Raw genomic sequence first — 15,046 nt, forward strand, 5'->3', positions numbered from 1 at the left:
GACAGCAGGATGAACCCTGTGACACCTGTAGCTCGAGCTAGGATGAAAAAGAAGTTCCATTTCAGGTGAGGAAAAATAATTTTAAGTAAACTAATGTCAAAACAGTGACCTCTGTACCATCTCTGCACCACTCAGCTATTCATTGAGTTGCTCTTTGCTTTACAGACAATTAAAATAACAGCAGTGATGTGGGTGTTCATGCTATTTGAACTGCTCAGAGCACTTAGAGTGGAGGGATCCGTTTCCCAGTTAATGGTGTGCATTATGGTTAGTGGATCTGCTTGCATACTCCAGGCCAGTCTGGTGTTGAAATACCTTTGCTGAATGACCCCCTTAGCCTGTAAATAAGCTGTGTGATGTCTTGGTGTGCAAGCATCTAAAGAGTGACATCACTTTCAATGAGTGACACTTTAAAAACACTTCCCAGGTATTTTTGTGCAAGAAAAATCTTTTCTCTCTCCTTTTTTTCAGTCTTGAAGGAAATACTGCGTGTTTAGGAGTGGCCTGGATGCAACTCTGAAGTGAAAGGATTTATTCCTGTGTTTTGTTTAAAAAAGCAGGAGTTAGAAAACTTTACATACCAAAAATTCCCAAGAAGACAGCTGTCAGGGGGTGACATGTCAGATATGAAGTGGCTCTCCAGCTGGTCCCTGTCTGCATGCTGGGAAGGCATGTGGAGACATTTTTTCAATCGCTGTACTAGTTTGACATGTTCACAGTTGAAAATGATGTATCATTCTTGAGCCTTTGGTTAGTGGACACTTCAAAGTGCATTGGATCCTTGGAGAGGAGTGCCCTATTGTTAATTGTTCCTTTCACATGTACATTGGGATGAACATGGAGATAGCAGCGAGGAACAAAAGGGCTCCGGTGGCCTCTTAGAGAAACACGGTGCAGCTCAACCTGAGTCTGACCTTGAAAGGGTGGGCTGCTCTGGTTTTTAAATCCTGCTTGCTGATTCATTCCCCTCTGGCTCCCAACCGTTACCCAGTTGCAGGGGAATGGGCTGCTGGAGCAGTGAACACAGAGGGGCATGGGGAGCCCCTCTACCACTCTCATGTGGTGCCCAAGGAGCCATGGCCTCAGTGAGCATTCCTCCAGGAGGGAACAGGCAAGGCTGGAGTTTGGGGGCTTGGAAACAGTTTCTGCAATGGGCGTATTAGAGGTGTGCTGGGTTTTACTTAATCTCCAGTAGGCAGGCAAGACATATATTCTCTGCTCAGTCTAACTGACCCACTAGCCCTCATTTTCAGAGCGCAGTCCAGGGGTCTTGAGCCCCTGTGACTGGAGGTATGCATATATGTATATATACATACATGGCACGAGTTTCCCAGGCCTCTGAGAGCACAGGTCATTAACATCCTGAGACAATCCTTTGGTCTCTGGCGCCTGTCCTATGTTTCTCCGCTTTCCCCTTATCCCTTGGACAACCAGCTAGCTCTACTGGGAGACTGAACTGTGCAACATGGTGTCCAGGTTGGGTTCAAAAGCTCAGGCACAGCAGGCAGTTTGTTCCTGCAAACAGAGATGTGATCTTCTGGTGTGCATCTCTTTCAATGAGCTAAACAAAACCTCTCCTTTAGCCTCAGCTGCACAGAAGGATCTGTGCTGTGTCACAGAAAGGCCAAATCTCAGCTAGTGCATCCTGAAATATATGTTCAAGTAGGTGACTAGAAATTGCCACTCCACCTTTCCCAAATCATCCAAAAGGAGAAGCTTGCACAGAAATGTGAATGCTGGTGTGAGGTGGATGATAGAGTGTGCAGGCAGGGCTAGCTGCTCCAGGTCTCCTAGGGAATGAACTGCTTCTGGAGTAGAAACTAGGAAGAGAGAGGCATGTCTATGGTAGCAAATCAGCCACCATGTTACAGCCCACCATGGTGTCAAAGACTCTGTAGCGCATTCTGCTGCAGGACGTCCTGGCCCCAGGGTCTTCCTAGATCTGAAACACCTGAGCCTGGGCACCAGCACATGTGGCTCTGGCAAGACTGGGAGAAACTATGAGGAGAGGGATGGCTGCACTGGGTGCACCAGCACGGGGACACTGAAGAGTCATACTTGAGGCCTTTGCCCAGAGTTTGGTATAATGGCACAGTCTGGATTTTGTCCTTCTCCAAGGAAAATCAGAATAATATAAATACAGCAAAATAACCATAAAATGTAGCTGTTTTCAATCCTCAGTCCTCAGGTCTTTGATGCCTCATATCAGTAAGGTGGATTTGACTTGCAAAATGGCTAGGACTTCAGTCCTTGCTTTCTCTAGGGCATGCATGTTTGGTCCAGCATCACCCTGACAGTGCATGTACAGGTCTGTACTCTCTCCACTGTTCCCATCCACAGGGGGCTGCAGTCTGAAGAGCAGGAGTAGCAATGCTGCAGTCATGGGAGGCAGCAGGTCCCAGGCTGGCACACAGGCAGTCAGCATGTCTGGTGCACACTGAGGGCAGCCCTTCTGCTCTCCTCTTCCTCCAGCTCTTAGTTTTACTGTGCTATTAAGTTATTGCCACCCCTTAGGGATAAGCCTGCAAGAAGGCGGAGGGCTCACGTAACTCTGTATCAGTAAAGGAAGCAGCTCAATTAGCATTTCACACGCCTTTTCTTCCCTCTCTTCTTACCTTCCCTGCAGCGGGCATGCTTTCCCCTTAAAGGATTGTCCTGTTTCTGCTCCTTGCCAGCGTTGGCAGGGTGACAGTAGTCGAGTGTGCAAACTTGTGCTATTGTCCCCAGGCCAGGGGGAGTCATGGAGACCCACTAATATGACACAGGAAAATGTTTGCTGATGGCAATTCTATGGGCTTTGTCTAACTCTTTCTCCATCATGACGACTCGATTTAAGTCTCTAACTGTTTGACTACAGATGCAAGAGTACTATCCAACTCCATCCTTTTGTCCGGGTAGTTTGAATGGGTAATTCAGCTTTTGTGTAACTCAATTGAGGGGGCAAACATAAAGACAAGATTCTTGAGCGCTCAAGCTCCCTTTCCATGGATATCTGCACATCTCTTTAGAGATTTGTTCCTTCCCTACCTTTTTCTGACATCATCCTCCCCTTGAAAAAAAAAAAAAAAAGGGCTGTGATGGGGAATGCTTAAAAGTAGGCTAGCCCAGTCCCCCGTATTACATTGTCCTGTGCCAATGAAGCATGGTTAGTATCAGCCCCCAGACAGCTTTGGGGAGTGCAGAGAAAAGGGTGCCTAAACTTTCCTAACTCATCCGCAACATTTTCCCTTTGGATTGTGTCATTTTTTAAAAAGAAAGGCCTTGGTAGGGGTGAAGAGGATAGGGAGAATGGTAGAAACCTCAGGGAAATGATTGTATTTATTAGCTGTCTTTCTGTGGCTGTCCCCATGGTGACAATTTGTGATGGCAAAGAATGCGAGGAGGGGAGGCTGATGCCTGATTGGGATGCTTTGTATTTGGCAAAGTGGCTTCTGATTGGCCTGGGAGAGCCCTGAACTCAACGGAGTCGATATTCATTCAGCTTGCTCAAGTGCTTGCTAAACTGCATCCAAACACTGGCAGGCCCTGGCTGCCTCTGCCGAGGTTGGAGTGGGTAACCTGCCTAACGAGATTAGTGGGAAAGGGGAAGGGGCTCTTCTCTGCAGCAACACTGCAGCTGCCAGCACCGGTGAGAAAAACTGCTGCGGGCTGGGTGAGTGTCCACACTTGCTTACAGGGAGGCGGGAGTGGCCGCCCAGCTTCTTTCCATCTAGACGCTATCTAACAAGATTAGGCACCGGGCTGGAAGGCATTTGTGAGCTAGATCCCATGCTGGTGTGTTCTGGGGCAGCCGTGTGGGGTGGTGGGCTGCAGGCATGAGGAGGCTCCAGTGGGAGCTTGATGATGGACAACTTTGCGCGGCTGAGAAGCTTGACATGTTCCCCCACCCTCCCTTCGTTTGTTTGGTGCTGTTTGAACCGAGATCTCTTAAGTCTGCCCGTCGTGTTTCACAGGTTTGCCAAGGTTTGCCTGAAGGTGAACGTTTCATGGGAAGCTTTACAGGGCACATCCAGTGAGATGGCATCAGACAGCGAGGTTAAAACCCTACTGAACTTTGTCAACCTGGCCTCCAGTGACATCAAAGCGGCTCTGGATAAATCGGCTCCCTGTCGCCGGTCAGTTGACCACAGGAAATACTTGCAGAAGCAGCTCAAGCGATTTTCTCAGAAGTACTCCCGGATCCCTCGGTGCCACCCCAGCAAACCCACCGAGTGTGGCTGGCGCAGGGGGGCAGAGGACCGGGGCCATAGACCTCCACCCGAGGCACCTGACCCCAGCCCCCATGGTGGGGCTGCTGCAGAGAGGGTGCTGCAGACAGCAGCGGGGAAGGACAGCCTCCCTGAGGAACGGATTTTGCAGGAGCAAAACCCTGAAGCCACCAGACCAGACCAGGTGCCCATGAGGAAGCGACAACTCCCTGCCTCCTTCTGGGAAGAGCCACAGCCGGCCCAGAGCCTGCTGGCCAGGGCCTATCCCACCAGCCCCGAGGGGCTCCGAGCCCCCGGAGAGCCTCCTCCCTCTGAGGGGAAGAAAAGCAAACGGAGCCCTGACACTGGTGGTCCAGAGAGCCCCCCTGAGCCTACCCCACATGCTGGGGACAAGGACCCTGCTGGCGTCCTGTCAGGTCGGGTGGGTGCCTGGACCTGCTGCCCCTTCCCCTGCCCTGGGCCAGGGGTGTACCAGCTCCCTGGCACACTGTCCCAGTCGCCCTTCCTGGGGCTGGGGCTGTGGAGGAAGAGTGCCGCCACACTGTCGGCGGAGGTGCCGCATTTCTGCAAGGAGGCCGATGGCATGGGACAGAAACTCTACAGGCCGGTGGTTTTGAAACCCATCCCCACCAAGCCTGCTGTACCCCCACCCATCTTCAATGTTTTCAGCTATCTTTAGCCAGGGGTGTTGGAGTCACGCTGAGCACCACAGCTCCTGAGAGTGGATTGAAACATCTGGCTGGGCACCAGGCATGAGCTGCTGGCAGTGTGAAGCAGCAGGGGGAAGGAGGCTGGCAATCACACCCTCTTCCTTGTGGTCAGGCTGGAGTGAATTAGTAACTGTTGGAAAGCTACTCAGGCTCCACTCTCCTCTCAGTATACAGGTGTAAACTGAAAATAAGCCTTACAAAGCTGGTGGCTTGGAACATGAGGCAAACCAGAGCTCTTTCATCAACGGGCATTGTCTGTGCTGCAGAGAGCAGGGCTGTGGGTCATTCATAGCCACACTTGTAACACCTAGGAGACCTCCTCCATGTGGGAAGATCTTTCCACGTTTGCCCTGCAGCAACAGCAGTGAAATGAAATGAATTAAACCCATTCAAAGAGTTTTCATACTTTGAAATAATTCCAGAGAAGTCAAGATATTCAGGTCAATTCCTTTTGCATGCAAGACACTGGAAGGACGGTATTTAATGTAGAAACCACACTTGTGAATTGATTTAAACTCTTCTTGCACTTAAATATTGAGAGAATTAAAAGAAAAAAATATGGGAAGAAAGGAGGTAATTTTATTTTGGAGATTCTGCTGATGCAGTGTGTTTATTTTTGCCCCACGGGGTAGGACACAGGTTTGATTTGCAACTGGTGGGTAGATAAGAGGGCTGAAATCTCTGTCTATTAGAGTGATATAAATCAAAAGCAATTTTTCTAGGGCTGGGTAATTAGCTAGTGTTAAGCTGGTGCAAATGGAAGCAGGATGAATTTTCACATCAGGGTTTGTTCTGCATCAACAGAACAAATGAAAAATTGTATTACTTGATTACAAACCCATAAAATATGAAAGGCATAAAAAAGCATATAGAATACACTGCTCTGATTTCTGGCTCACAGATGTCTTTTATTTTGCCTGACTTTAAGAAGCTATCACAAGACCTATCTACAAATTATTTGCCCAGTAATTTCCAAATTATTTTAACAAGTTGGCATTAAAGAAGTTAATAGGAGATATTTTTAAACTTAGATTTCTCTTCAACTCTGGGGTAAGTGGAGCTAAGGCACAGAACATGAGCTCTGAAAGGTTTAATATTGCAGCCTTATGTATTCAGTTATACTGGGGTAAATCACTGAGGTCAAGAGAAGTGTATTGCAGGGTTGGGGGAGGAGGGAGAGGGAAAAAATGGACACCTGTGATCTCCGAGGGCCTGCTCTTATTGAAGTTAATGGAAACTTCTCCCAGGATTCAATAAAAAGTGGCCTCATTTGGCTTGGTCTCTGGCTAATTTAGCTCCCTGTGACCCTTGGTATCTCTGTAAGGGGAAAACCAGTCAATGCTTCCTTTAAGTGCATTGCAGTAATGAAAAATTTATCATCTTCAGCAATTGTAGAGTATAATTTTTGATCTTCTGATGGGTCTTGGTGTTATATAACCAGGTTGCAACTTCTGTTAGGATATGAACTGTTCTTAGGCTAAAAATAGCTAATTCTTTTCGCAAACCTTACAGTATAACCCACTAGTGTTTAATTACATAAAAAAATGGCTGTAACGTGTTAGTGCAGCAGGTAAAAAGCAGAAATAGATATGGCTTTCATTGCTTTCTGCCTACCACCAGCACTTAATATATGTACCAAGCTTGTATAGATTACTCCTATAGGAGAGAGAGCAGGAAATGGCAGCACATACCTGCAACTGCATGCAAGGTGCCAAAGAGCTGATCTAAGGGTTCAAGACATCAGGTGAGCTTTTGGTCCAGAAAGGAAGATATGAATACACTTAGATGTCTTTCCCTTTTATTCTGTTTGGGAAAAAAAATCCATGAAGAAACTGCCTCTCTCCGTGAGGCTTTCTAACAGAAACCAGAGGCAGTACCCTCGTTTAAGTTAATGGGAGAACTATTTCTGAATTTGCAGGATTGAAGACAAGGAAATGCTTTTACATAGAAATATGGGTGCTTTCTCACACCATTAGTCCTCTGTCACTGTTGTAATCCAGATGAAGTCAGATGCTGAACTCTGTCTCAATGCTGTCAATGTAGAGGAGCCTTCTTGGTGTTGATCTGGATTTCCATCTGGATGACCAGAGAAATTGGTGGAAAGAACCACGAGTATTGCAGTGACTGCTGTAGGCAAATGTTCCTGCTCGAATTCAGAAGGGAAATTTGAAAGTGCTGCATATTGCACCAGAATATAGATTTCTATCAAAATTAAAATACTTGGCAAAATGGATAGCCTCTGTAGAAATTTTATTTCTGAAGAAATTCATAGAAATAAGAGAGTTAAAGTCAAATTTCTACATTTCAGATATTAAATTCTTTTATTTTTTTCTTCTTTTAAACTGTCTCTTATTTGAATGTGTGTTGCTGTACATTTTCCATGTAATAGAATAGCATGTTTTTAAGTTATGATGAAGCATTGAACCAGACTGTTCCAAATGACCTCTGACACAGAGATATTTATGCACTTATCCTCAGGTTTAAACTGATATTGCTTTTAAAATCCTTTGTGACATGGAACTTCCCAGCCCAGGGCAGGCAGTGGCCCTTGCTGGGGCTCTGAACTGAAGCAGCAATGGAGTAAAACACAAATGAACAGAAGACAATTGTTAAGTATATTCAAGATTATTGAATGGGGATGTGTGAGATTTTCCAAAAGGTTTGCAAAGCATATCAACTCTGTCTGCTCTCTAGCAATACTTACTGTTCTCTTATCCCTGAGATAAACATCAAAATTATTAAGTGTTCAAGCTTGGACTGATTCAGACTTTTCCTGGCTATTTTTGTGTTTCGTTGTTCAATGTTGCTATTCAGGACAGCTGATAGTCCTTCAGAATCGATTTATTTATTCATACTTTGTTTGAAAGATGGAAACATAACATTCAAAAGCTGTTATTTACTACAACAATGCAAAATTTAAACTGTTAAAACCACAATACCTTATATAAATAAGGGGAAGGGAGAGGTGGATGAAAAAGCTTTCATATAAAATGAAATAAAAAATCAAAAAGTGCACAAGAACATCAAGTGAATTGCATGTTACAGTAAAAAATGTACAGTAACCTGGTCATGAAATATTTGTAGAACTTTTCACATAAAGTCATCATCTCTGAAGGAGTCTATCTATCATATTCAGTAAAAACAAGCTACTTTTCCTTGCACTAGAACTACTGATCTGCTTACAAAGCCTGGTTTATTTGGGTTCTGGGGTATTTGTCTTTTCACAGTAACATGTAGATAGATGCATTAAATGCACATTGAATTTGTGTAGATTCAGTATTGCACACAAAATACTGTCAATGACCGGAGTGGAGAGGTAGCAGGCTCCATTTCAGTGCAAATAATGTAAACTAGTTGTGTGAAGATCAAGCAGAAATGATTCAGTAACATTGTAATTACCAGATTCCCCCTCTAACAAACTCTCCTCAGCTTCTGTTTGCACTGTGCACTTTTCCTTCCTGCAGTTGCAGTACATACCCATCAGATCAGTGCTCTCCAGCTCAGCGAACCTCCTCATCAGTACAGATGGTTAAAGGCAACCAGGACATGGGTCTTCCAGTAGAGATGAAAGTCACTTAGTTGAAAGAAGAAATGGAATTTCGATATTTGCTCCACCCAAACCCAGTCTCAACTTCTCCAAGGACAGAAAAAGACATTGCAATCCACAAGACTTTTGTGTACATAACAGTGGGGAATTTCCACTTTGGGATAGGTTATGAAATCCCACCCCTGTGGTTATACATGCAGTTGGTGACCAAATCCTTCTAGTAGCCAGCTGCCTCCAGGGCTGTCATTGCACACTAAACAAGCACTGAAGTAAATGATCTTCACCAATCTGTGTCTATATCCATCACCCTCTATGACTCTATCATACTCATTTAATTTCAAGGAATTTTCTTCTGATTTATATCAATATGAGTAAGACCCAGACCTTCACTGCTCAAGCCCCATAAAATGAGAGGTGCACAAACTCCATAGATAATTTTCTATTAGGCCCTTTCTACAGGTCCTATAGGGCCTTTATTGGCAAAACTGGTCTAAAGATTTCCTGTTCTCCATCCCTTTTCCTCTACCCAGTATTTTTCCAACCTGAGGCAATTCCCTGTTCACACTGCAAGAGACAAAGGGTAGATCTTAAACTGGTAGTAATGGAAGGCACTTGACAAAATTTCAGCAGTGGGGGAATCTCACCTGACTTTCCAAAACTTTGTAAGAAGATCACTGTTCAGTGTGAATTGAAACTGTTGGTTTTTCAACTTCTTTAGCATTTGGGAAGGGGACAGCTGTGGACAGAGTGCCCACAGCTGTAAACAGTTCTTCTGCTCACATCCTGTCCTACAAGTGCTGAACACATTTCACACAAAACCATCACAGAATCTGAACTCGTGTGCCCAGACTTGTTTTGTGCAACACACTTTTACTCCTGTGTTAAGGTAGAAAACTCCACACAAATAAAACTCAGTGCAATGCATTTTCGCTACTTACATTTATATCTGATTCCATGGGTGGCATGCAGGCCAACAAACAAAACCAGATCTTTCAGGTCTCTGGTGGGAAATCCAAATAAACCATGGTGCACAGCTCCTTAATCACCTAAGGTAAGAACGAGTGTGTGTCTAGCATAAGATCCACAAAGATGTAGTTCCAAATGTAGGTTTTTCCATCCTTATTTAGATGCCTAGTTAAAAATAAGGCACTCATCAAATCAGTTCAGCAAGTCACACCTGTCAACTGAGCTGTAGTCACTGCCAATAACCAACCGTTCATGGGCTTTTCGGCCTCCCCAGCTGTGAGGGAATGTGACTTGTTAAAAACTTCACTAAAAGAATTTCACGGACAATTATAGTGGTTCAGCTGATAGATGGTAACTTGTTAAGCTGCCATAAATCAGCTGTAGATCTGAGCTGGAAATAGGTGACCTAATTTTCAAAGAAGCTGAGATACTAACTTTCAGTGTCAAAGGGAGCTGATAGATACTTCAAACCTCTAAAGTCAGGAAATTCAGAGCTAAATCCTAAGACATTTATTCTGCCTCAGTAATATCTGACACCAAATGTGATCCCATTGGCTTAGTGGAACTACACCTGGCGCAAGCAACTTGACATTGTTTAAGCACCTGAATAAGGATTTGGAAGCCTAATTCTGGGTATTTGTTTTCATAAATCTCAGTCTGATTTCCACAATTTTGAAATAATATCTCTTCCAGTGATGGTATTGTTATAGCTACAGAGGTCCAAGGAGTAACAGAGGCTGGGCCTTGTAGGGAGCAAGATCTCCTAGAGAAGGAACAGATAAAATTGGTTTATCAGTGTTGCATCTCCTTACATACCTCACCTCTCTCCTTCACATCACTTTCTCCTCCTCTTCCCCTCGGGCTTTGTTCTGTCCTGACACCAGCTCCATGACAAAGTAAAGCTACTGTTTACAGTGCAGCCACTTCTAATTTATATCCCACGCTCCCCCCAAAACAAACAACATCAGAAACTCAGAATTGCCTTCAAATCCCCAGTCTAGAAAATGTTCTCAAGCAGAATTTAACTTTTTTCTCACTGCAAATGTAATGCAAAATGAACTGTATTCACTATGTGCAAATACAGTTCTTACATCCTTCTTAAATAAAACTTTCCTTGACTTCTACAGGAATCAGCATTTCTGTATTTTATTTCTATTAAAGTCTGAGATTTGAATGTTCAGAAATCAGGTACTCAACAAGAAAGGTCCAGAAAATGAAAGCTTTTGCTTGTTAGCAAGATGGTATCAAAGTATCAGAGAATTAGCAACCAGCACACCTAGCAGAAATCCAAACAGTAGAATAGAAACTGAAATTAAAATCTCAGTTGGTGAAGGAAATGTGTTTGTTTTCCCAAATATGTTGAATCTTGACAATTTCTCAATTTGGATTACAGCAGGGATGCTAAGCTCCACCACAACCCCAGAATACCTTTGAATTCCTCACTGATACTTGCTTCAGCACTACTCATTTTTCAGTGTTGGCTTTCATTTTTTCTACAAACCAAGCTTTGAGGTGAATCATATGTTTTCTCTTGGAAAACCTAACAGCGGTCCTGTGTTTAGTTCTCTGTCTCCATCATTTTCTTCTCACTCATGCTTCAGAAGCCTATTTGTCTTCAATTAGTCGTTGGAGGGCTATTGACAAAGCTAGCAGCAATTCCTCCCCACCATGCACAATGTGTGCCCTTGCCATGCTGATGATGCTGGGTGTCATGTCAGGAAGCCGCTGTGTGCCCAGTGTGCCTTGGGTCACTGTGTGTAATTATGCTGTAAGTATTGAATCAGTCTGTCTGGGAGAGGCAAGGTGTTAAGAAGTTTAATGCGGTTTCTTCCAACCAGGCTTCGTACCTTGATGCGGCAAAGATGGGAAAGAGGTCGTGGGGGCTCTGAAAGACAGGCAGGTCAGAAACATGAGCCAAACAGGTTTGAACTTGAGAGAGACAGCTTGGCTTGGCTAAGTCAGTGGCAAGAGCAAAATGGGAGAAGGAGGAGTGAAAAAAGGGGGCTTTTTCTATAATGGAGGGATGATATAACTGGCATTGGTGGCAGCTCATCTATACTGAGGCATATAGGACACACATAGGGAAGGAAGTGGGGCTGGAGAATGGCATGCTGTATCTCATCTCAGCCTTAGCAATAGGCTTTCTAGGAGGATTTAAACAATTTGCTTCCCAGTACCCAGTCTTCCCACTCAAAATAAACGTAGTAAGTACCAAATTTAGCTTGGTGCCAGAAAGCTAATTCTGATAATGCCTATGAAAGACTTTGGATCCTGAGGGAAAATACATTTAGGAAAGCAGAATATTAGTAAAGTCTTTAAAGGGCACTGATGTCTTCTGGGTTGCTGTGGAGATGGTCATGCTGCCCAGCTGCCCTGATCTGACTGCACCCCAGATGCAGCCACATGGCTCTCCTGCACTGACAATGCTCACTCCCAGACAGATCCACTGCTGGTGTACATTTAACATCACAGAGTAGGTGACACCCCAACAATTTCTAGTACTTCATACCTGGTCTAAAATGTCATCTAGTCTCAGTAGAGAAATCCCATCAAGTTTAAGAGATGAATACTAATTTGGAGACGGTGACTAAGGGTTTGAATCCAAAACCAGGACTATTTGTGCCAGATTCTTTCCAGGGTGAACATACCTGCTTTTTCTTTAATGACAGCCCAGTCCTCATAACTGTCAATATGCTCCTTGAGCCGGGAACAGAGCTGCACATTACCCACATAATCCAGAAGAACATCGATGATTGGCCCAGCCCAGCGACTAATCTCTGGAGTAGACACCATTTCACAGAACTTCAAATTAAAACAGATTGACTACTGTTAGTGGGACATGAATGCACCCGTGGAAATTGTAACGATAGTAACTGCCCCAATGTCTTTGGTGGTCCCACCCTACTACCTGATAAGAGGGCAATTACCAGTTTCCCCTCAGAAAACTTCAACTAAAACTTTTTTTTTTTTGCACCTGAGGTTAGAATCCCCTCTTTACAACCACAGCAGGACACAAACACCTGGTGAAATCCTAGCTCTGGAGCATGGAAAGGATACCAAGTTGTTCATGGGGTCCACAGGTCCTACTGCAAAAATGGTAAGGCAGAGAAGCTTTGTGCTAAACCAGTGAGGGAGTTACTGAGAGGTCTATGCAGCCCAGGGCACTGTGACCCAGTGTGCTGGCTCTCTTTAGCTTCTGGAGAGGGGCTCTGTGGGGCAACTTGCACAAAGGAGGCTCAGGTAAAGTGAGAAATTTGGCAAAGCACAGCACTTCCTGCTTCTTGTGAACCCACTAGTATCTGCAGCTTTTGGGGACCAAGCGCCTTACTAGAAACAAGTCTGTGGAAACTGCATAGATGAATCCCTGGCATTTTTACTTGCTCATGGAGAACTATCCTGGGCCTAATATAGAGGTGCCTTCCTTACTCAGTCCTGAATCAGGCAAATTTTCTGTTGCACTCACTGTAAGCTGCAGAGTACTCAAAGCTGTTGCATGGAGGGCTGCTTATGGAGATACTGAAGAACAGATTTAAGGACCTGATTTTAAGCAGTCTCATTTAAAAAAAGTAGTGACTTCTCTTCCCTCTTTAATCTAAATATGTATATTTTTCCAGACAGCTTAATCTATCTAGAGTGCTGCATATGATGAAGATATCTGTGGATGTATCTGCATGTGAGCAGCCAGAAGGTTTGACATGAATTAAATCATGCTGTGTGGATAAGAATGCAGACACATAGACAAACCTAAATGAATGATGGTGGCTTAAGCACCATCCATCAGCTTAGTCACAGAGACTGCAAGCACCCTCCAAGCCCACCCTAAACAGGAAAGAAAATGCACCAGCTTAAACCTCTTTCAGTTTAAGCTCCTCTAACTAGATCAAATTTGATGGTATATGTATGAGCTCGCACTCAAAAGGCATTAAACTTTTGTGTGGATAATGTTATTCAGAAATAAAACCACATTAGCTCACCTAGGAAAGAATAAAGCTGCAGCAAATTATAAGGCAATTTTGTTGAAGATAAGAGCATTCACGGAGGTGGTTACTACTCTTCTGACTTTTTTTTTTTTCCCCCACTGGGCATCACCATGTAGTTTCTCCCAGGAAAATTAGATACAGTAACATCAGGAGGATCCCAGCAGACAACCCAGTTTCCTACCTGAAATGTTTATAGGAAATCCAGTATAGTATATCTGGCTGTCATTCTCCAGTGCATGTGGCATTCACATGCAATTACCCATAGGACATGCAAACTGGGGATCTGCACCACTACCTCCAAACAGTAACTCCACTTTGTCAGAGTTTAAATGAAGGCACATGTGTAAGGCAATAAACCACTGGATCTTACTTATCTCTTCTTGCCTCTGCCAGAGAGTTTGCCTTTTTCTCTCTTCCCTGTAGACAAGCTCAGTCTACAAAAAAATTTTCTGAAATAAAAATGTTCCAAAACATGTTGCAGGAAAAGAAGCATAGCTAAACAAGGAAAAATAATTCAAACCTGCAACTACAGGCAGTGGAATTGAATCAGGGACAAAGTGACTCAGAGCCTCCAGTCTCGATAGGCCCCAGAATGCCCTCTCGCGGCAGTAGAATAATTCACTCCCCACTTCCACGGTTTTGACACTGCAACTCTGGAAACGTGGAGTGAGTCAGCAACCATTTTTCTGTGTTCACTTTCTCCAGGACACATTAATTTAGTAGCAACAGTAGTGATTTATAGTTGCACGTTTTTCAGATCACTTCCAGTAGCTCATAGTCTTTACTGTATAAAGACTAATCATTCAGATTTATTATCCTTATGTAATCTTGTACAAGAAAATAATAAAAAAGAAAGCACATCTTTTGTCTCGAGAAGTCTATAGTTTCATAAGATCCTCTATACTTCAGAATACAAACCATATCACAACTATGTCATGAAGTTACACCATACAAGCCTTATTTTTGTTAGCCAAATTCCTAGCAGTGGGAAGCAAATTTAAAATGATATTGGAGGGAAGGAATTGCTTTTTCTCTGTATGCATTTGTCCCTCACCAGTCTCTCTCTAGGCACATATATAATTTTATTATTTTATTAATTTTTCTGTGACAAAAATGTGGTATGCTAAAGCAATCCTAAAGCTGTGACAAACACTCTCAAAGAGAAGTCAACTCTTCAGGATAAGAGATTATTTTGATGGACTCTTACAGTCTTCTTTCTAAGATTTCTTTTTGTTTGTTTCTCAGACATGTCACTGAAGAGTAAAGTTTTTTGGAAGCAGGGCTGGTAAAAAGTTAAAGATTTTCTAGGATCTTTTAATGTATTTTTTCATTCTTTCCACCACTGAGGAACATTTTTGGTGACTATCTCTTAAGGCAAATGACACTTTCTTCTAAATCCCTCAAAACTATACTTAAATGAGATAGAAGGTGATTTATTTCTTCCCTAATTCTTTGCAAAATGGAAAGACTGACATGCTAAGATTTCTTTATCATGTTACATGTTTAAGGGTAGAAAATTTTGATTGGAAAATCAGATTTTGTTTGAGATTTTGTTTGGAAGGAGTCAATATACAGAGATCAGAAAAAAAGCATAATCTTAGATTATACAAAATCCTTTAGGGTATTGAGAATCCA

The 15,046-nt window shown here is 43.5% G+C and overlaps 2 protein-coding genes across 4 annotated transcripts in view; one reads left to right on the top strand and one right to left on the bottom strand.

Annotated features, from left to right (window-relative positions):
- Window positions 1-244: 244 nt before the first annotated feature.
- On the top strand, window positions 245-5,772 carry FAM181A (family with sequence similarity 181 member A). The gene has a single exon (XM_061463887.1). The coding sequence runs from the start codon at window positions 3,841-3,843 to the stop codon at window positions 4,885-4,887; it is 1,047 nt and encodes a 348-aa protein (XP_061319871.1). The 5' UTR covers window positions 245-3,840; the 3' UTR covers window positions 4,888-5,772.
- A 468-nt stretch (window positions 5,773-6,240) lies between these two features.
- ASB2 (ankyrin repeat and SOCS box containing 2) overlaps window positions 6,241-15,046 on the bottom strand; it is a 45,552-nt gene continuing 36,746 nt past the window's right edge. For 2 of the 3 annotated variants that reach the window (XM_061463885.1, XM_061463884.1), the window contains exons 9-10: window positions 12,080-12,233; window positions 6,241-11,316 (exon numbers count right to left, since the gene is read on the bottom strand). In XM_061463885.1, coding sequence (XP_061319869.1) covers window positions 11,180-11,316; window positions 12,080-12,233 — 291 coding nt within the window. In that variant the 3' untranslated portion in view covers window positions 6,241-11,179. Of the gene's footprint in view, window positions 11,317-12,079; window positions 12,234-13,253; window positions 14,065-15,046 lie in introns of those variants that run through there. The other variant, XM_061463886.1, reaches the window with a different exon arrangement.

This window comes from Pezoporus flaviventris, unplaced genomic scaffold, assembly GCF_033815535.1.
Source record: "Pezoporus flaviventris isolate CSIRO_AGI_PZ_B2104156 unplaced genomic scaffold, CSIRO_AGI_Pfla_v1 ptg000036l, whole genome shotgun sequence".
In the NCBI taxonomy this organism is placed as follows: Eukaryota; Metazoa; Chordata; class Aves; order Psittaciformes; family Psittacidae; genus Pezoporus; species Pezoporus flaviventris.